We start from the raw sequence: 23,059 nt of genomic DNA, 5'->3' as shown, positions 1-23,059 counted from the left end.
AGCATTATTCACGTACCTTTGTGGGTCAATACCAGTCAGCTACATGTAGCACTCGCTCAAAAGTCAAGATGTCCGAAGATGTTCGTCCCAAACATTTACGCACGTCGCACTCGGAAATCCCGCACACTCACCTAGTACTGTACGTACGTATAAGAGTATACGTACATGTACGCCACGTACTGTTATGCACAAGAAAGGCCGCCGGCTGTTGTGGCAGCCCGCGGCCCGAACTAGAAGTTGTTTACATGATTGACAGCGCGTATAGTAGCGCGTGACGCACTTGTAACAACTGATTGAGTGCGCACTGCTAGTGTAAAACATTGTGACGTACGTCAGGCCAGGGAGTTGGAAGAGAGACTCTTCTTAGTGCATACCTGAAGAAAATAATGCACGCACACGTGACTCATTTCAGCGCTTCCAATTGGCTACATTCTTGAACCCATTTTATAAAGTACTATATCGAAAGGTTTATAATTCTGTGACTTTCTTACTCTAGAACTGATATAGCTAAAACCTCAAATACATGTATTATCTTCATTTTATTTTTTATTTTTTTCAGTTCGCTTAGGGGTAAGCCAGTATGAACTTGGTGGAAATTACACTTTGGTTGATTATGTTTTGGGTTTAGCCCTTTCTGTGCCCCAACATCTGTAGATATAAATTGTTACAGGCTTCTCTTTCGTGCTTGCAGTCTGTGATTTGTTTCCATGAGACTTGGCAACACTGTCAACAATGTGCGAAGCTTCTTGGGAGCGACAATGCAACAGTCTCACAAGTGGAGGCCATTTTGATACACAAGGGAGTGATGGGATTGGATCATCAGTATAGGGTTACATCATCTTGACTCGATGTCTGCTAGATTCTGGCAACGAAAATACTGCGGGCAGATGTTGTCCTAATCAGCAGATGTAATAATGAGCAAATAAGGCAAAGTTAGGGAAAACCCCGCGATCATGAATTGCTTCTGTTCCATAGTGCTTGTTTCTCGCACAACTCCCGTAATGATAATAACGGTGAATGTGGAAATATTCAGAGTCCAACTTTTGCATATTTCATGCTACTTCTGGCTAGCACGAACTTAAACTCCTGCAAAAGTATCTTCCCAATTTTTTCTCCACATTTTGAATGGATGGAATCGTGTGCTTCGTCAGTGGTGCCTCCCGGGTATGAATATTTGTGTGCTTGCATGGTTCCTAGTAGTAGTATCAATAGGCTTTACTATTCATGCAAGCACATGCGGTACACCTTTTGTATGCAGCAGTTCTTGTACAGGGCATGCATTTGAATGGATCAGGCAACACATCACTTTGAAACTCAGTATCATGCGCATAAATGTGTCAAATTGAATTCTGTCTTTTCTGAGGACTGGATAAAAACATGCAAGCAGGCAGTCCAGGGGCGGATCCAGGAATTCCGTAAATAGGGGGTGCCTTCACAAAATTAAAGGGAGGAGCACGCACCCCACCCCCATCTTTTTCTTTTCTTTTACCTATTTTGTTTTAACAAAAAAATAAAAGGGGGGCGCGGGCCTGGTGCGCCCCTGCCTGGACTGGACCCACAACTGTAAGTGCTTAGCCTGAATTCAAGCACCCGCAAATATATATATATATATATTTTTTTTTTTTTTTTTTGGGGGGGGGGGGTTATGGTTATGGCTTGTGGTACAAGAAAATCATGTGAAAATACTGATGTTGATCAGTATTCCATCATTTCTACTTTGTTGCTAGGGAGGTGACATCATCGAGGAGCAGGACTTGATGGACATCGGTATCGTGGAGGAGATCCATCGGAGGATGATCCTGGAAGCCACGAGATGCCTGCCCATCATGAAGCCAATAGGTGACCCTCCTATCTAGATTCTTCCTTCCCTTCTTGGATACTGTAAAAGCTGTTATATTCATGGGAGGAGGAGGGGAGATTTTCTCCAGCAAATACAGCAGCGTGTGAAAATATCACCACCTCATCTTGTTCACATTAGATTTGTGTTCCTGGTATCTAATTGTGAAAGCAACACCTCACTATTAAGATGTCTGTAAGCTCCTCATTGATAAAAATATTTGTACAGAAAATAACAGCTTTTACAGTAGTTGCACTTTTTACTCTCTAAAATATTTCTGTCAAACCCCCCCCCCCCATACGAAGAGAAATTGATGATCAATGCATGAATAACTTGATGGTGTAACTGCTTTAAAAAGCTTGCAGAAAAAAAAAATATGATAATTCAAAATTTCCAAGAAAAAGGGTCTCAGCTTTGAAACAATATAAATCGAAATTGCCCAACTAAAGTTAAAGTTGGATGTCGCTAGCTAACCCAAACATATTATAGAAAAATTAAAGCATGTGTGAATTCAGTGACACTTTATATCAAGAAAGAGATTTTGATGGTAAGGTTGTATTGAAGTGCACTGAGCGATGCTTAAACTGTTTGGAGTAGAAAGGGGATTAAGAAGTCCATGGTTATTTGTGATAGAGGATTGGCAGATGATTCCAAGAATATTCATTTCCTGATTTTGTTAGAGTATGAAAGCTACATGTACTACTGACTGTCTGTGAATTATCTGTAGGATTTTTTGTATGTGGCACGGTCTCCCACCTTAAGGGCAGAAAATCAAGAAAATATACTATGAGATAGTGAAATGGGCCACTGAAAACTACCAGAACACTGTTTATGCATACTGGATACTTTCAAACATCCAAGGTTTAGAAAGAGTATGTCCTTTAAACCCCAAACCAGCTGAATTGACCCCAAATGCAATATTGTGGTTAACTGGAAAATTGACATGGGCAATTCGTTTGTTGGTTTAATGCTGCTCGGTCACTAATTATCTCCTGCTTGGATTTGGAAAAATTTTCATCAGTAATGAGTACTAAGGTGAAGGGTCGAGGTTGAATTGCAATGAGTTTATTGTATACTTTTTAATTTAGGGGAGGAAATTGCTATTATGTATTAAATCCATTCTCAGGTATTGCATCATCCTGAGTATAGCATGTAAGAAAAGCTGAACAAGTTTTCATGGATGAACAACAATTACAACTTAAAATGGCGGAGAATGATAATGGGGGGGGGGGGATTTTGAATCTTAATCATCATTACACTAGGAGTACAATCAACATCTGATGCTATTTCATGATATTTCTGCATATGAGTGTAAGGCAATTCAAAAGGAAAAGAATCGTATTGAACTACATGTGAAATAATAAGGTTATTAGGTTTAAAAAAAAAAGTAAAATCTAGTAAAGTTTTTAGATGAATTCATCAAACTTCCAGCATGACAGGATAAGTAATCCATTACAGTTAAAGTGACACTACAAAACTTTTGTCAAGTATGGGGGTTGATTATTCACTTAAATGTATTCAGAAAATTCCCCCTCCCCCCCCCCCCCCCCCCCCATATGAATTCTCAGAACTAACATTTACATACTGTAGATGACAAACCCTCAGTTCTATTTCACATATTGCATTCAATACTCTTTCTGTAATGCAGGGATAGGTGCAGAATTCACACCCAAGCCCGCCTCCGTCTCTGATTGGCTACGGAGCTTGCTGCTGAGTGACTATATCCCAAACTTCCTGGAAAACAACATCTCCACCATGGAGAGGGCGCTGGAGCTTTGGGACTTTGAGCTGGAAAATGTAAGCATCATTCTGACCTCATTTGTCTCGCATTAAATAATCACTTCCTCTACATTGTACACTTGTATATTGCTTATTGACAAATAATTCAAGCAATTGTGCACAAGTGACTGCATTTTTCACACTCACTATCAAACTGTTGAGGATGAGCTGATTTTGTTACAACACGCATTTCCCATAGACACCTGCCCGAGTATACTTGGGGTTTTGTCTTCAACGGGTTAAAATTCTCAATAGCGTGTGTAGGAGAACTTGCCCCACCCAAAGAGAAAGCTGTGGTGAACAAAAACCAGCAGAGCCAAGATGAGGGGGCAGCTTTGCCATAATGACCAATGCCTAGTAGCCTCTCACCTCTGACATGGGGTAACCAACTGTTTATAATCTAGGATGGCATTGGAGATTTGTAAGAAATATCATACATGTATAAAGGCGTCAGTGGCACATTTTTTTTTCAACATCTGAATCTACAAACTGCATCTTAAACTTTGACCCTGCAGAGGTCAGGGCATCATGACCCCAAGGAATGAGTGGATGTGCTCAGAGGCACAGTGCTATATGCTGTGTTTACATCCCCTGATAATGTCTTTCTTTTATGTTTCCCGCCCCCAATGTTTACAGGTTCTGGAGATTCCAATGCTTGGACACAGGAAGCGGATCCTCGCCTCCCTCGGGGACCGATGTCGAAGTCGACACAGCAGCACGGTGGAAATCGAGCTGTGTCCTCGGCCGCACTCCCTCGACGTTGACGTCACCGGCAGTGACAGCTTGGTAAGGTTACCTCAGCAGCGCGAAGAAGACCCCCTGCCCCGCGAAAGGCCGGTGGCCCGCGATAGACTGTCACTCCGTGTTAGGCAGCAAGCACCAGCCGCCGACAGACCGCCGATCCCCCCAAAATCGGCCTCGGTCCGCCAAAAGCGGTGGCAAGTTCAGAAATCGGCGGCCGTTCATGGGGAGAATTCCCCGCGGTTTGAAAAGAGATTACCACCAGAGATACCCAAACGAGATGAAAGCGTCTCTTTTCTTCAGGCAAGACAACCAAAATTTATCTCTCAGAGAACACCATATTATATACCCACCACGAACTAACGACCATGGTGCGGGCTTAATGATTAACAGCGTTCTTAGCGCCAACCATTGGGACCATGTCATCTGCGGATATATTCTTCTTCAATACACCCAACGGAATTAACCCATTGACACAGCTGGCATTCCATAGCACTCACAATGTGCTGGATAGCTTCATAGGCTTGAGTCTGAGCTGACTTTCAGCAGGGCCATACATACTCATGACTCCATCCATCTTCTTTTTCTTTCCATAGACCAGCAGCTCATTTCTCCTCTTCTTTTGTTTGGCCTTATGTGGCTTTCACTTTTTGTCCCCCTTTCTTATAGTGAATTTTAAAAGAAAGAGATCTGTGATAGAAAATGAGCATGATTATGATAGTATAGAAATGTATCATATCTTAGTTTCCATATTTTGGCTTCATTTAGGTCTTATTCTTCCTTACTGTAGCTGTGCTCTAATACCAAAAAAAAAAACAACTGAAAACCCTTTGTAAAATTTGCTTTAACGAGTTCCATACAGGAATCTGGTTGCCTGCGTATTAAGTCTATGGGGATATCAGAATTCAGTATCGAACGGGTTAATTAAGAGCATTAGATTATCTGTTTAAGTATCTACAAATTGTCTAGACCCCAACCTTTTCCTTGAGAAATGTTTTGCCTTGGAACCTTGATTTCAAGTTCGTAACCCATTGAGATCAGTTTGATTTTGCTACAACACTAAATATTTCCCATAGACGCTTGCCCAAGTATACTCGGGACTCATCCTCAACAGAGTAATCTCAGAAATGTTCAGATGGTTGGCCACAGAGAACACATAAGTGTTGAGAAAACTGGCTGTAAAATTTACATGTGGCCAAGTATGCAACAAACTTAGCAAGCACAATAGGTATAAAGTTGGGGGGGGGGGAAATGTAGGGAAACAAAAATGTTGCAAAGATCAGGTTTTTTAATAGTCACAGAGATATTTTTGTGTCATAATGTTATGGTATTAATGCTACAAATGTAAGTACATACAGTGTGTGAAGATGTAGGTATTTACGATCTGTTTTATTTCATTTGAAAGGTGGTTGGAATATTTGTGGATTGCTTTCAAAACTGCTTATCATCATCGATCAGCAGTCCAAAAAAAAATTATCATAGATTATGGAGTCAAAGTTTCAATTTATTTCAAATATTAATTCAACTTTAGGTCAAACTGAGAACATTTGGCTATTGTCATATTTTGTTCAACTCAGCTTAAGTTTGTGTAAGACCATGACATTTGGATGCGAGAAAGTTCAAATAGTAAGCTTAAAAGAAAAAGAAATGCATCAATCTGAATCCCCATAACGGTATTAGTATGTAAAACCAATGCCCATTACAGTTTTCTTACAATTTTAGCTCTAGGATCTGCCAGCAACCTGGGAAATGTACAGTGTATTGATCAACTACGTGCAGTACCTTTCATCATAGAGGGGTATATGTTACCTCGCCCAGTAGGTGTTTAGAGGCCTGTAGATGCTTTACTCTTCCTATTGCCAGTTGTATCATCTCCTTTCACTGGTATTAGAATTGGTTGCCATAACACTGCCCCGATGTTGCTCTGCTACAGCCTTCTGTGTAGAAAATCAGGTCACATCCATTTCTTCACCCATTGAGGACGGTTTGAATTTGCTACAACACGCATTTCGCATAGACACCTGCCCGAGTATACTCAGTACTCGTCCTCAACAGGTTAACCCATTGAGGACGAGTCCCGAGTATACTCGGGCAGGTGTCTATGGGAAATGAATGCTGTAGTGAAATCAGTCTGTCCTCAATGGGTTAATTATGCCAAGGCTTCCTTCAAGGAAGATCAGAGGTTGCTCGCAGAATTCAAAATTTAGCATAGTGCTTGAAGTATTTGGCAGGGTTCAACCTCCACCATACCTATTTCTGTTTTTTTGATTCTCAAAGAAAACAATATGCTCTGGTAGCACAAGTAACCACGTTTTGTTTGTTTGATTATTTTTTGACAATAATGATGATAATGATAATAATAATAATAATAATAATAATAATAATAATAATAATAATAATAATAATAATAATAACAATGATAATAATAATAACAATAATAGTAATAATAATAATAATGATAATAATAGGAATGATAATAATAATGGCAATAATAATGATAATAGGGGTATCTATAATGATTGTCAAAGAAAAACAATTATGCTCTGGTAGCACAAGTAACCACATTTTGTTTGTTTGATTATTTTTTGACAATAATGATAATAACAATGATAATAATATTAATGATAATAACAACAACAATAATAGTAATAATAATAATAATGATAATAATAATAAGGGTAATAATAATAATAATAATGATAGGGGTATCTATAATGCCCTTTACCACACAGTCTGAGTGCTCAAAGGGCATGAAAAATCTCATACATGGCGTAAAAGAGAGAAAGAAATATAGGAAAGAAAAAAAAAAAGAATGTCACAGATAATGCTCCATGAGCTTGCAGTTTTCACATTGGAGTAGTGAACTATGCAGTTTGGAAATGAATAGGCAAAACTAGACGGATGAAAGCATTCAGACACAAGCAGGGAGAGGCATAGAAATCCAAACTATTTCATCTCCTGTTTCAGTTTTTTATTTCTTTTGTTTTTCTCCCTTCTGATGTCTATTTCTTGGCCTCATTCACATGCAGATTTGTCATCTCAATTACACTTCATGTACATTCTTACATGTATCATCATTAAGGGCCTAGATATCTGTTTGAGTCATTTATCTGGTTTTCACATATTCATTTATTCATAGATACTCTTTTTGATAATGACCTTCAACCTTTCTTTGCATTTATTCATCAGCCATGTACAATGTAGGGTGTCTGGTACGGTGTAGATTTTTTCTACATGCAATGTTGTCCTATACTCATTTCAACTTTTTCTGTCAGTACATCTTTAGAGCTAGTTATTTCTTGCGCCAGTCATTGCAGGCTGCTATAGTGTTGCTACTGCGCATTGAAACTTTTGTGCCTTGTGCAAAAGCCATTATCACAGAGGGTGTTTTTTTTATTATTATTCTGATGCTGATGGGTTGTTTTATTTCCTTCGAATGATGCATCTGGCCATGTTTATTGAACATGCAATATGTGTATTATATTCTCCATCACACACACATTAATCAGTGGTGACACATTCATATACATACAATGTACTATGTGTATCTTATTGTAACTCATCATTTCTGTCACCGTTGCCACTACATATCAAATCCGTGGTTATTAATATTCATAAACATTCCAGTCATTCAACATTACGTATATTCATCATGAATTATATTTTATGTTGTGCTGGGAAATTAATACAATGTGTCTGTTGTTTTGTAGCAGAAGATATATAATGACTGTTATTTTGGGTCCCATTTTGAGCCCTTTACAAGATGTAGAATGTGGAGAGATTTGTGTGTTATAGACATTGTGCAATCAGAATGAGTATTTAAATGCAATGGAAGTGATCACTTTGAAAGGAAACTTCATACTGAAGGCCTTGAATACAGAGACCATAATGAATGTTTTCTCTTATATACTCCACCCAGTGGAACAAAAACATTGAATAGGAAATATGAATCATAGATACAATGTAAGAGATACATTGTTCTATCCCAACCACAGAAATTTGAGTTTCTAGGGTTTGCTGTGTTGAAGTTATATTAGACCCAAGGTAGAGCACATAATTCTTACAGAATCACGATGCCGTATGGTGAGTTAGAATGTACAAGTTTTTAGGGGCTCTAATTTCTAGTAAATGCACAGGAATATAAAGACAAACAAACAAACTTTATTTTCTACAAAGAGGAAGAAGTGGAAGGACTATCTGTGAGGTTGGTCTTACTTTTTGTCTGTTTGAAAAGAAGTTGACACCATGCATGGCTGTCATGAAGCAGTAAATGAAATATCCCTACATGAAGTCATGTCTGTTGCTTCTACTTCAGAAAGTCTTGTTTTCAGTTGAGGTCAGATATGCCATGTGTGCTTTGTCTTGTGGGATACATTATTCATCAAACTTCTTTTACGTGTTTGTTCCATCCACCCTATTGTTCTGTTTCTTAATAGCATCCATGTTGTGTTGCTGTGACACAGTGATGAATGGTGTGTAATTGTAATGCGGAATGATTATTGTACAACTTTTGTAAAGAAGTGTGTGATTCACAACCATGATGAAATATCCAAAATAAAAGCACATACTGTGTTGGTGATGATGCAAGGTTTTTAACATTGTTCTGGTTTTCTTGATGCACCTTCCCCTCCCCCCCCCCCCCCCCACTCTTGCAGGAGTTACAGATTAAGTCCTTTGTTGGTCCCGAGGAGCGGGAGGAGATCGAGCGGCACACGAAGCCATCCTCTTCCCTCGACATCGACCTCTACAAGGACTACTCCAAGGAGGTCACCTCGCCGACGAGGAACTCGACCTCCTCCACCGTACCTGAAGAGGGCAGTCTCCACCCGTCGGAGGACGAGGAGTTCCGCGAGCTGATCTCGAGCACGGAGCAGTACGCGCGGCAGAACGGCGGCTGCCTCAGCCCCAAGGCCACGCAGCGGGAGCGGGGCATGCGGACCAGCGAGTCGTCGGAGGAAGGCGGCCAGACGGAGAGGACCAGCAACGGACGGCCGAAGCACTCACGGGGTAATAAGCAGAGCGAGCCCAACGGCCCGCAGTGGATGCACCCACCGGATGCTCTCATCAGAGGTTGCTGCAACTACACATCTTCTGTAAGTGCATTCAGTTTCCTTGTCAGTCCCGTCGTGTATCATTTAGTGGTATAAAACTTAAAAGGATCGTCCAGTTTTGGTTGAGACCTAATTTCAGGTTTCTAACATTTTTTGGTGAGATAATGAGAAACCTCTTATGAAATACAATATGAAAGAGCGTGTAATTCTATGAGGAATTCGACGTTTATTTGATGAAAATTGGTTTTGAAATGGCTGAGATATCCAAAAAAGAGCGATTCTAATAAAGTGTGGGACCCACACTTTATTGAGATCACTTTGTTTTACTTTGTTTTTGGATGTTTCAGTCATTCCAAACCAACTTTTCATCAAATAAACTTTGAATTCCTCTTAAAGTGGTATGCTCTGTACTATATCATTAGTGTTTTCTTGGTATCTCGCAAAAACCTAAAAGCCCATTTCTCATCTCCACCAATACTGTACCATCCCTTTAATGTGTTGTCGTTGTATGCCTGTTATTATGAGAGGTGTCCACTGCTTGTGTAAATGTACAAAGATAACTGTTCAAACCAGCATATTAACTGTATTGTCAAGTGAGATGCAAGTACAGAGTGCCCTTCACTGGCACTTAAAATGCATATCTCCTTAACCTGTTGAGGACAGTTTGATTTTGCTACATCACACATTCCCCATAGAAGCTGTCCCATGTATACTTGGGACTTGTCCTCAGCGGGTTAATATCATCAATGGCAAAATATACAAAGCATTCAAAATGAAAGGGGGTTGGGGCAAAAACATGTTTTCCATTATTAAGAGGGCTTTCATGGTATGGATCCATTCCTTTTGGTTGATTTTGATACTGTGGTCTGTGTGCGTTGAAATCAACAAACAGTGTGTGTAATGACGAAGATGCTCATATACACAGCAATGATTCATCTGTCTGTGTGACTAAAAATTACTGGGGAAAGGTCCAATTGACATTCAGTCCAGTCAAGAAAGTCTACCTCTTTAACCCGTTGAGGACGGACTGGTTTTGCTATAACATGCATTTCCCATAGACACCTGCTTGAGTTTACTCAGGACTAGTCTTTAATGGGTTAATATCAGTTTACCAAATTATTCATTCCCCCCGGACAGTACCTGGGCTCCTCCATCATCAAGGAGCTGCACGGCACGGAGTCGACGCGAGAGGCGTGCACGCGCCTCCGGCGCTCCGCCCAGCAGGTGCAGAAGATGCCCGCCATCACGCTCTCCATCAACTACGCCGGCGTGAAGTTCATCGACTCCAAGTCCAAGATGGTGATCACGGAGCACGAGATCTGCAACATCTCGTGCGTGGCCCAGGACTCGGATGACCTCAAGACCTTCGCCTACATCACCAAGGATAGCAAGCATGAGAAGCTCTACTGTCACGTCTTCACCGTCAAGACTGTGGTACGTTGGTCCCCTTGGGAATTTTCGGTATCGCACCCTGAAGAGCCCTGTCTTAGATGCACTGTGGGATTCCTTGGTGCCATTGTCGCTTCCGGTTGTCTCGCACGCGTCACAGTTCCCATACGATTCAATGAGTTATTTGTCTGCTTTTACGTTGTTACTCCTTTATTCTTGGCCATAATTCAGCTTTAAAAGAATTGAAAGTTTCTAAATTTTACTGATTTGCGAGTCACTAGAGTCATGGTTCACTACTGCAAGGCTTGCTTCAAGGTGCTGGTCACATGATGGGAAGCGAAGAAATCTTCAACAAAAAATACCCCTGGATAAAGACAGAACGTGACCTGAGTGCATATGAAGCCAAAAAGGGGCAAGTTTGTCCCCTGAGCTATCCCATAATGCATCTAAAACGCTGCTCTGCGCACGGCTCCTAGGTATTGGCGATACCGAGAATTTCCATGAAGGACTCTCTCCCTCAATTCTAATGAATACTGAACAAAAAAAGCAGAAATGTTTGCATGCATGAAACCTTCGCAAGGAGACAAGATTAGCGAAAGAAAAATGCACGCTAAAGTCTTTTGTCGACACAATGCATTTAATGCCAATTCAGTGCTGCACACCAGTATCCTTGGCAATTCACAAAAGTTTCATGCTGCGAAAAAGAACCAAAAAAAAAATCAAACAATCAGTACGGACAATTAACTGAATTTGTATGCTTGTTTGATTATCAAGGTGATTGTGACCAAAGGCCAATAAATAATCAACTATAATAGCACACAGAAGTGGGCTTTGCCTTTGTAATGAGTGTGTAATCATCATAACATTTCCAGATTTTATGAAAATACAAAACTATTGTCCTTAGCTTTCAATATGAAATTGGGAAACTGTCATGAGATTTGATCTAACTATTTAATAAAAACAGAAAAAAAAAGTTTTGTAATGTAGGATTTGGCATCATAATGATAAAAAACATAATTATATGAACACTTGCAATGCACTGGTATACATCATGAATAGATGCTCATGGTACATTTAGTATTCGCACAGGTGGTTTAAAATTACACTGTGTAGTTGACAGGGTACGTCAATTTGGAGCACATGAAATTTAATGTACATGAACCATCACATGACATACCCAAAATCTGACAAAGAATCCAGGCAGGGGATGGTAAAATTTTGTGTATGTTTTGAGAGTATATTTTCATAGATTTTTTTTTTTCCAGCACATGTGTACTTGACATGGTACCATATTTGTGGAGGCAAGGACTTGTGCATGTAGGCACAGCTGCTGTCTCTGATCTTTGGAGAGAAATTCACAGCTTGTGTGAATGGTCCTTTCTCACCAGAAATCAATCCTTTCTCTGTATGACACACCCCCAACAGGAGCTAGCCACGGAAATCATTCTGACACTAGGCCAGGCCTTTGAGATTGCGTACAAAATGCTGCTGAAGACATCCCATGGTCACCATAGCAACGGGAAGGCATCATCAGCACATGAATCAGTGGATGAACCTATCATGGAGGACACAAGATTATAGCAGTGGATGAATTGTTGAAATAACTCCTCCACATTCAATGTGAATATTTCACTCAGCATGCACTGTAAGAGCAACTTTTTAAGCTGTGACAATTATTTTTGTATGCTTTATGTTTGTGGGACCGCACCCAGCCAATTGAACGTTACGATGAACGGCCGGAGATGTTGCATCCGCCCAGCGATGTGTGCAGCAGTGGACGCAGCCTCTTGTGAGGATTATATTGTGTAGCATGATGCTGAAGATGGCACTCAAGGAGCAATATGGTGATGGTGATGGTGGTGGTGATGGCCATCTCAAGAGGAGGATTATTTGGTCAAACCACCGCCAGTGTTTGGGACAAGACAAGCAGCTTTATGCATGATAGCTGCGCATGTGAATTGCAGAACAAAGAAAACTTCTAGATCAGCAAATCACAGTCAGTGCACCCATAAGACATATCCAGACATGTGGCTCAGGTCTTGAGTTAGTTGCTAACTTGGTCATAACACAGCCAAAAGATTTAGAGTACACATTTAAGAAGACTTTTTTTTTAAAATGCTGTTTAGTGACACAGTAGCTGAGAATAACTATGAAAGCTGTAAGAAAGTATAAGAAGGAGTGTTCAGAAGAATGCTTTAAGACTAAAAGTGATGGTAACAAGATGGGAAGGAGATATCTTTTGAAGAGTGTACACCTAAGGGTCTCAGAAAACTCTCTGGCAAAGCCAGGATAACTAGATCAAGGAGAGATCAATCTAATAATCACCCCTCCCTGCATTCTTCTCCTGTCTGTTTTATTCTCCCATGTTTACCTTTATGGATGTTTTGTATCAGGTGTTTCTTCTCTTTTCACCCCTCCCCATTCCTGGTTGCTTCATGAATGTAATGTTCCTCTTTTCTTTTCTTTTTTGTCTTTTAATGCTGTTCATGTGTGTTATAGTTAATCTACCTTCTCTCTCTCTTCCATTAATCCTATATCTCTCTATGTCACACTTTTGTCTTGGAGTATCTGATCCTTTTTATTTTAGTTTTTTTGTTTTGTTTGTTTGTGCGTGTGTGTATGTGTCTGTCTGTCTGTCTGTCTGTCTGTCTGTCTGTCTGTCTGTTTGTTTGTCCATCCATCTGTCTGTTTTTGTTTCCCCATTCTAACCACTTGGCTGTCCGTGGTTTGCGTTTTGTTTATTCCAGCTATTTATTACTGCTGTCAATCTCACCGATAATCCGCTCTTTGCCAGTCTTTCTCTGTCCCGTCTTTATAGTGAAGACGATTTGCGAGTGCAGTAGTGTGTCTGTGAGCTGGTCGATTACTGTCGTTGATATCAATGGTGCTGTGCTTGAATGTAAAAGAAAGTTAATTACCATCATGCGTGAATTCAGAGGGCGTATTACTTAAATTCTGCAATGAAGTCTCCTTTTAGCAGCATGTGTACACACACAAAAAGTGGTTGTGCAAACCACAAACTATATAAATATATATATTATATATATACATTTGGTGCAAGTCTATATATTTTTATATACAACATGTATGTAATTTATTTTATATTTCTATCACCCCTTTACATTGAATTCTATTGCAATGGATTACTTATACTACTGTAAGAGCTGCGTATGTAAAGATTTCTGTAAACTGTACTTACGATTTTCTGTGTGTTCTGATTTGCTGGGATATGTTTTTTTTTTTTTTATTGTCCATGTGTTGTTGTGATAGATGGTAATATCTGAATGAAGGTCAACCTTTTGTGGCATCATTTCAAATAGATTTTTATGCTTTTACTGAAAATTAGAAAAATCTGTCGCTGATTAGCTCACAGTTGCAAGAACACTTCTAATTACATCATCTAGAGGGAATGATATTTTATCCAGTCCATGGCAAAATTGACCTAGAAAATTTGAACATTTTCACAGAAAAACACCACAATTGCTCCAGGCTCCACTTTTTATTCCACATGATTTCGAGATTGGACCAGGTCATGTGTACAGACATCTGCCCCTATTTGCATTCACCTGTTATAATTGTTATAATTAAATGACTATTTAAAGAGCAAAGCAAACAAACTAAAGCAAAATCAGATGAAGTCACAAGTCACAGTAGTTACAATCAGAGCAGTTTTCATGCTGTATTTCTGTGCATTTACACTTGCAAACGTTCATAGTAAAGTCGGTGATGTTTAAACTCGGCTATATTTCCTTTTCAAATTTGTCTCTGAAGGAGTGGGAAAAAAAAGCAAGAGTTTTAAATAACATTTGGGTCCATTAGTCAAAATGATGACAATCTTTTGTTGTTGTTGTTGTTCTTTTAACGTTATCACTTATTGCTGTGTATCACATGAGAAAATCTCATTTTGAGAAATGTTTGGACTTTGTTTCTTCACACAGATGACTGATATAATGACCTTTCTTTAAAAAAACAAGAAAAAATACTAAACATATTGGAGATCATAGTGTAAAATTCAGTGGCAGAAAATATCAAAGTATGGTCTTTGTCATGCACTCCCTTGAAGGAAACCAGATTTTGTTAACCCTCTGTGTGCTAGGGACTTTAGACAGTTTGTACGACGCTATGGAGTTCCCTGTGTCAACTGACAGTCAAAGCACATGGAGGGTTAAGAATGGCTTGTAGTGTTGGCTGTGTTCTTTCAGATGAACTGCATGTCTTTGTCGCTGTCATGACAGTGGAGTAGAGGGACACTTTGAAAACCACTCAAATTGATTAATTACACACTCTTCCCATTTTTTAAATTTTTACCATTCTAATTTCACATACATTTTGTAGATGAATGAATGAATGAATGAATTTTGCCAAATTTTGTTTCAAATCATGATTCCTTACTTCTTTTTCTTTTTATCTGTGAGATGAACAATGAAGTCGATATATGCAAGAAGGGATTTGAATGTGCCTGCAAGTGTTTCACACAAAAGGGATGAAATATTTGTGCACTGGAAATTGTACGCTGTAAGATAATGGACAGTCTGCCCCCAAGATGCTCACTTATTTGTTGTTATTTCTATTACAGATTCTCCCGGATTAACCCGTTGAGGACGAGCCCTGAGCAAGTGTACTCGGGCAGGTGTCTATGGGAAATGCGTGTTGTAGCAAAATAAGTTAGTCCTCAACGGGTTAATGAAGACATAGCATTCTAACGTTATACTGAGTATTATTTGTTTTATTGTCAGACAAACTTCTGCTTTCCATATGCACACAAGTGTAAGTGTACCATGGCAACATTGGGAAAAAAAAAAGGTCCAAGTGGTGTAAAGCAAACATTACACATTACTGAGGTCATTTGTAATATACAGTAACTGTAACTCAAAGTCTATGCTGTTCTACACAGGGTAAGTTGTAATAATGTACTCTTTGTATGTATTAAGCTTTAGCATTGTCAAAAGTCCCAAATGCTGTATGTCTGTTTCTGCAGTTACAATAGACTTCATAGCATGACAACAAAGAAATACTTTCTTCTCTTTCTTTCTTTTTTTTTTTTGTGTGTTTTCATATTGTCATGTACACTGTATTATTGTGATAAAAACAGAAAGAATCATAACATTTTCTTTCAAATAAGTCACACAGGTTATGTCCAGTAGTGCTTAATCTCAATGAGACAATGAACAAAGATCCTGTAGTGAATGAATATTCATGTAAATGAATATTCATGTGGATTGCATTAACCCTTGACCCCACCAGCAGCACTTTGTAAACTCCATTGGTTACCACAGCCTGGTATGTCCTGTACCTCGTCTATGTGGAAACAAAGAAGCAAAAACAAAACCAAATATACCCATAAATGACCTGTGTAGTAGTAGTAGTAGGAGTAGCAGTAATTGTTGCTGTTGTTGTAGTCGTTGTTGTTGCTGCTGCTGTTGTTGATTTTGTTGTTGTGTTGTTGTTGTTGTTGCTGCTGCTGCTGCTGTTGTTGGTGTTGTTGTTGCTGCTGCTGCTGTTGTTTGTGTTGTTGTTGTTATTGCTGCTGCTGCTGTTGTTGGTGTTGTTGCTGCGGCTGCTGCTGTTGGTGTTGTTATTGCTGCTGCTGTTGTTGGTGTTGTTGTTGTTGCTGCTGCTACTGCTGCTGTTGTTGGTGTTGTTGTTGTTGTTATTGCTGCTGCTGCTGTTGTTGGTGTTGTTGTTGTTGTTGTTGTTGCTGCTGCTGCTGCTGCTATTGTTGAGAATGGTATGGATGAGGTGCAAGATTAGCATAAGTGTGTCCTTAATTGCCACAGCTCAGGAGAGAGTGACCTGACTTGCTTTCCTTTAATACAGTTCCTGTTGGCCTGTTACACATGGAAGCAAACCAGTGGCACACACCCACTGGTGCAATGTTCAAATTTTCGTAAAAATTCAGTCATTACCCTAGCCCTGATGAGCATTGAGGCACCGTGCATACTATAATGTATACAGCTGCAAATGCCTTCCCCAGATAGGTGCAAAAGTAGAGGTAGTACCGATGGTGTTATCCTTTCATGGCTGCCAACTACTAGTGATATTGAGTAATCAGTAGACGAGCCTGTGACGTTTGTCTTGGCGTAAATTTTTGTGTGTCAGTATTTTTTTGATTAATAAGAATACTGTTTGCTTCTATGCAAAGCAATCACCTATTAGTCATTTTCTTAAGAATAATTAGTATACACAGGTATGATTTTAGTGTACCTCAATCATTTTACCAATTCATAAACAGGTCACATGGATCCTTCTCAAATGATCTACTACTTATCAAGTGATTGATTGAATGATCATGTGGCCAGTCCTTTATTTTTCATGAAGATCCAAATTTCCTATGTCACCAGGCATTAGTATACTAATGACTGGTGCTAACAACCTCTCGTCAGCACCCACCTGCATTCCCAGTGTATTCAAACTGCATCGCAACCGTTTGTGTACGTGGTTCATTTGATAACTCGCAGCAGGTGCCGGCCTGGGTATCTTTGCAAAAAAAAAATAAAATAAAATGACTGTCACAGAATTTAAATCACCAGCACCCTGTTATAAAACCGATAATGCACACTCCCTTGGTTGGGCATTAGTGAAATAAGCCATCCTCCACCCACTACAAAAGTATAACCATGTTGCTGCTGTCAGCACACAGTCATAATGGTCTTTGTCTTTGCCTACTGAACCTGGAGAATAATATCATGTGTGTGTGACTGGTGCCACTGTTCAGGCAATTCTTCATACAGACATGCCAGGTTATATTAAACCGTGGGGTCCTTTTTGTGTTTTTTAATGAATTTTTTTTCTTCCTTTTGTTATTGTTGTTAATCCAAGGTTTTGTTCTGTCCAGCTTTGACTATACTCATAATCTTAATTTGTGGACCAGCCCAATACCCTTTATGGACTATGCAAGTGATATCACTGCTTAGGAGTTTTATAAGTCTTGTTTCTTCAACCTGCTTTAAGAGTAAACAGTTTGTCATATCTCTGTTTTGTTTAGGGTTTTGTTTTGTTTTGTATTAATTGCTTCTCTCTCTCTCTTTCCCTTTACAAAAACTGTACCATTTCCCTGACAGTTTTTGAGATGGAATAGACAACAATTTGGCCATGCTATAAACTTGATTAATGTGAGATGGTATCCATTTTGAGGTGATTTCTATTTGAGTTACCCACATTATACCAGGAGTGGTGCTAAATTAGAAAGACTCCCACTTCCAGTGCTGTGTAATGCCATACACTAACAGTCCAAAGTAGTACCTAATTGCCATCTCCTATTGAGTGCCATTTCTTTTTTAATAACCATTATGACAAAATAGTGAAAGATGATCCAACATTTCCTGAAAGAGTATCAAAATAATTTCACAGTGTTTGTCCTGTTTTGTTGTTTTTTGTGGTATGTTCGTATTTATTTATCTTCTTACGTAAATGAGATGCCTGGCCGATTGTCTATAGAAGTAATGTCCAGTTGTTAAATTTCCAGCCACAGCGGTTTTATAATTATGCACTAATTTTTAGGACTGAGCTATCATATCCCTTTGTAATGCTATGCTACAGATTGTATTGCATTAAATATATTTTATTGTATGACAGTGAAGGGTTGTAACCAGAGCATCAACAAAAAAGCATGTTTCATTTTGACTGAAGACTAATTTTGTACTTCTGTGTGTGCATATCTTTTTCTTGCTGAAAAGATCTCTCTAATTGTGTATGTACTTCTCCATGGTATGTTCATTTTGTTCAGGCATAAAAACTTTACTATGAAAAGCATTGTACATTTGAAATACTGTGGATGCATCTGTCCAAAATACATTAATGATTTATAACAAAATTTGCATTTGTGTGCAGACTTTTTCTTCTTGTAATGTGTGGCTAGACAACCTGCATACCTGCCGAATATTCACATTTTTCGCGGAAAGAAATTGCATTAATTTCATTGTGTTCTGATTTTAGAAATATATGTTGATGGTAAAGTATATGAAATTTATGAAAGTTCAGATTTTCAAATAATCTTTCTTTGTTTGTTTTGATTTATTTAGTCTCAGGGTTGGCAGGTATGAACCTGTAAATATATGCATGTACTATGATAATATATATATATATATATGTATATATATATATATATATATATACATGTATATATATATACACATGTATATATATATACATATATATGTATATATATACATATATATATATTTATATATGAAGAATTTGTTCGCAAAAACTGATAAGTCCATATTTGCCAAATGGAGATATTTGCAATTAACGGTCGAGAAAAATAAAGAGAATAATAACAAAATTTTTGCTTCTTTTGACCATAACTTCAAAAATGTACCTTTATATGTACTTACCAATATATCATTTAAAAGGTATTATTTTGTACTTTATGACAGAGACCGTACTTCAAAATCTTCAAAAATGGACATCGGTTTTTGCGAACAAACTCTTTATATATATGTATATATATATATATATATCGTCGCTGGTGCGACAAGTCCTCGTATCTGCAAAATGTCAAATGTTCAGGAGAGCCAAAACACATGGCGGCCAAAGCACTATAGCGAATGGGAAAGCCTTTCCTTTGACATGCTGTGGTGGCTTCATTTTTGGAGTAAGACACTTGGGATTTGGGCAGGACATCACTTATCCCACTATTTGACCATTAATTCAAAAAAGTCATTTTCACCAAAATTGCAGACACAAGTTCTTGTCACCCCAGCGACGATATATATGTATATATGTATATATATATATATATATACATATATATATATACATATATATATATATATGTATATATATATATATTATATATGTATATATTACAGTATATATATGTATATTATATATATATATATATATATATATATATATATATATATATATGATCAACAAAAGACAATGAATGTTATTCCATCAGGATCCCATTTTTTCGCTCAATCTTCATTCATAATTATCCTTCAGTCAGTCAGTTTCCCTTTGGTTGTATTCATGCATGTATGCTATTCAGATCTCGCAAATTGCTTCCTATTTGTATTGAATCTCACAGTCTTTGGATTTTTTTTTTTTTTTTTTTTTTTGTGGTAATAATTATTCCCTCCAAAATACACTATCCTCTTAATGATAACTCACGGAAAACCGGTCTTAGATGTATACTAGTAGTTCTTTCTGTAAAGTGTTTTCGGCAGCTACTCGCTTTCAGTGCTGGTCGATTGACTTGCATTTTTGTTTTTTAGTAAGAACTGGCAACTTGTTGTTTGTTTGTGTGTGTTTGTGTTGTTTTCTTTTTGGCCTCATCTTACATGGTTCACATCGTTTTAATTTATTTACAGTTTAGGCCCGTTGTGAAAAAAAAAAAAAAAAAAAAAAAAAAACAGGCCATGGGTGAGAAGTGGACATGGACATATATTTGACAAATCGTTACTGAAATGTAACGACAGCTCAAAACAACAGAAAACTCCACGATTGCTTGTAATGCTATTAAATTCTTAATGACATGCAATCTCTCTACTAAGTCATTCGTCTTTTTACACTTACTGATATTCTCTATTGCTTGTTTCCTCTGAGTTTTAAAAGATGTTTTCGGGTACTTCCGTGTTGTCGTTTGTATTTTCCTTTTTCAACATAACCTTCAGCCGCCATCGTGTATGGGACAGTGGACAGTATACACGCACATTTTTAAGTGAAGTAAAAAGTAAGTTAGGGTGAGTGCGATGGGCAGCATGTCGAAGAACGTTGCGATCAGCTCCCCTGCCCCCCCCCCCCCCCCACACACACACACACACACCTTGCCATTCACTCATACCCACCTCCTGGTCGTGTGTGAGTGTGGGGGAATACATCAATAAAGAAAGAAAGAAATATATATTAAAAAAAGATGATCTTATTCAAATTCTACTTCGCGCTGCCTTTTCATTTGCACTAAATATTTCTGTCCTATCTCCCTCGATCCTCTATCCCTCCTTTTCTCAAGGATAGTAAATGCTATACATGGAATATGCAAAGCCATGATCTTATTACGGTTCGTTTCTTTTCGTCAATTATTTTCCGAGTAGGGAACTTTTAGTTCAACAAAACCGAACTGTAAAGACAATTTCCGAAGTAAGGGGGACAGGATTATAATATTATGCTCTATGCATCTACGCACATGTATGCATGTACGTACTGTACACCCGGTCATAAATCTATATGAGGTAAAGAAAGATTAAGGCTTGGTCAATCATCTGCATAAGAATAAGGCGGTCGACCGATCAACCGATCAATAGCTCAGGCACGTCAGTTAGTATCGCACACGTCTGCATGAGGTGTTTACATTCCTCTTGACTTTCCTCAAACATCTACTCCTTGTACTCAATCCACCCAGCGACACAAAACAATGAATTGAGCGGAGACATGCTCTGTGCAGACGATATCATCAGGACGGTGCTGAGAACAGGGCTCTGATGACGTGAACAGGTACGTATTACCGTCAGTTATAAATGTCTTCACATTCAGGATACTGTATGTGTTGAAGTGCCTCGGTCAAGACAGCGTACAATACTGTCACGGTGAAGGAGATTACCTTGGTAAGTCTTAATTACACATTTTCTCTATTAGATGGATTATCATTTCGGCTCACCTGCGGGAAAGTGACAATGACAATGGGGGAAGTGGGAAGGGGTCTGTTTTTTGACACATCTGCCAATGTACATTTCAGTATTTCTGCCCTGCAGATGAAGTTTCACCTTCTTTACGTGATATTCTTTCCTTCGTGGGAATGAACACACATGCATGGATGGTATATCACAGCATCTAATTGTTGTATGATTATGGCATTGTCACTTTAATCTAATCACATCTCAACCGCGTTCTTCCAAAGAGGCCAGGGGACGTACATCATAATCATTAAAAAAGCAAATCAAACAAACAGATAAAATACTGAAATCATTACTTCAATAATTCACCCCTTACACTTGGGCTTTTCTTCTTTTTAATTAATACAGTTAAGATAGAAATCATGTTTTGATGGCATCGGATGAAACCTTTACACGAAATTTGGTTGTATTACAGATTAGTTGAGAAAAGTGGCTATAATCGAACATGTAGGCCTACTAGCGATATAGCACAACCATCGCAAGACAGCAGTTAAGATCATTGAATGTAAACTCCTCATCAGATCACCCTTTAACCTTAGGACAGACCGACTGAGTGACGTCATGACTGTGTTTGGCACGTTTACTTCCTCAACCAGACGATGCATAATTTGTGTAATACTAGAGAAAAAAAGAAAAAAAAAGGTCGTGTTAAACACAAGTCACTTCCTAGCTACAAAATTCTGCAGTGTTTAGTGGATCTTACGATATATTATGTGAATGATGTTGTAAATCGCAGTTTCGTTTTGTAATTCTTTTGTTTTGTTTTGTTTTTGTTTTTGTTTTTGTTTTTGTCTTCTTCTTTTTTAAATCAAGATGAGTATATCCAACCTAACCTATTGTTCCACAAGTTTCCTTCATTCTGAATTCATGTACTGCGGATTTACTCACTGGCAAAATACATGTATTCAGGTTACGGTTGAATTTCGCCAATATTAAGGACCAATGTTCATAGCACTGACGCACTCAACATGGTCATTTTTAGAATTCATAGGACGTTATTTGGTGTTTGGCGTCCACAGCTATGCCATAGCTGTACATGAATAGATGCTGGACAATATTTAGTTACATAATTATAACGTATCAAGTTATTCCCTTTTTACAAGCCCTAAATACTTCTAAGTTGACCACTCCTGTTCATACTTACTTTTCTGCCAACATTAAAAACTAAATATTGCTGTTCTCGGATATTTGACTTTATTGTATATGATACACACTGTATTGTGTGTTCCTTGCAAATCGCAAGAAAACAATATGATTTGTGTAACGCCTCCTATGTAGACTTTGCATTTAGTTTAACTCTTGCTGGATGGAGGTAACTGGCATTTGAATTAAATTTTAGATAGAAATGCCTTGAATTAAATTGAAGATAATCAAGAATAAAATGACCCAATTTACATCCTAAGTATTAAATCTATCAAGAATGATATCCTCATGTTCTCAGATACTGTCAAGATAGATAGGGCAATATTTTACAGCATTGTAGAACACAAATTTCTTCAAAATTTTGCAGATGCCGCCACAAATGCTAATTGGTGAGGTATGACATCACAGCCCCTTTCAGAACGAGAGGTAAGTAACGGCGGAGTGAATTGTTTGTTTGTTTTTTATTGAAATCTAGCTGCCTTTTCGGGTATGGCATGCCC

General features: G+C 38.4%; 1 protein-coding gene across 1 annotated transcript in view; it reads left to right on the top strand.

Annotated features, from left to right (window-relative positions):
• Positions 1–16,282, top strand: part of LOC139713490 (uncharacterized) — a 118,132-nt gene extending 101,850 nt beyond the window's left edge. Inside the window, exons 10-15 of the mRNA XM_071625217.1 lie at positions 1,728–1,839; positions 3,486–3,634; positions 4,253–4,402; positions 9,013–9,450; positions 10,546–10,842; positions 12,223–16,282. Of these exons, the coding sequence (XP_071481318.1) occupies positions 1,728–1,839; positions 3,486–3,634; positions 4,253–4,402; positions 9,013–9,450; positions 10,546–10,842; positions 12,223–12,378 (1,302 nt within the window). The 3' untranslated portion in view covers positions 12,379–16,282. The remainder of the gene's footprint in view (positions 1–1,727; positions 1,840–3,485; positions 3,635–4,252; positions 4,403–9,012; positions 9,451–10,545; positions 10,843–12,222) is intronic.
• Positions 16,283–23,059: the final 6,777 nt, after the last annotated feature.

Source organism: Diadema antillarum, unplaced genomic scaffold, assembly GCF_040938485.1.
Source record: "Diadema antillarum isolate AM-2024a unplaced genomic scaffold, OU_Dant_1.0 seq00001984_RagTag, whole genome shotgun sequence".
In the NCBI taxonomy this organism is placed as follows: Eukaryota; Metazoa; Echinodermata; class Echinoidea; order Diadematoida; family Diadematidae; genus Diadema; species Diadema antillarum.
This window is presented reverse-complemented; position numbering and strand designations above follow the sequence as displayed.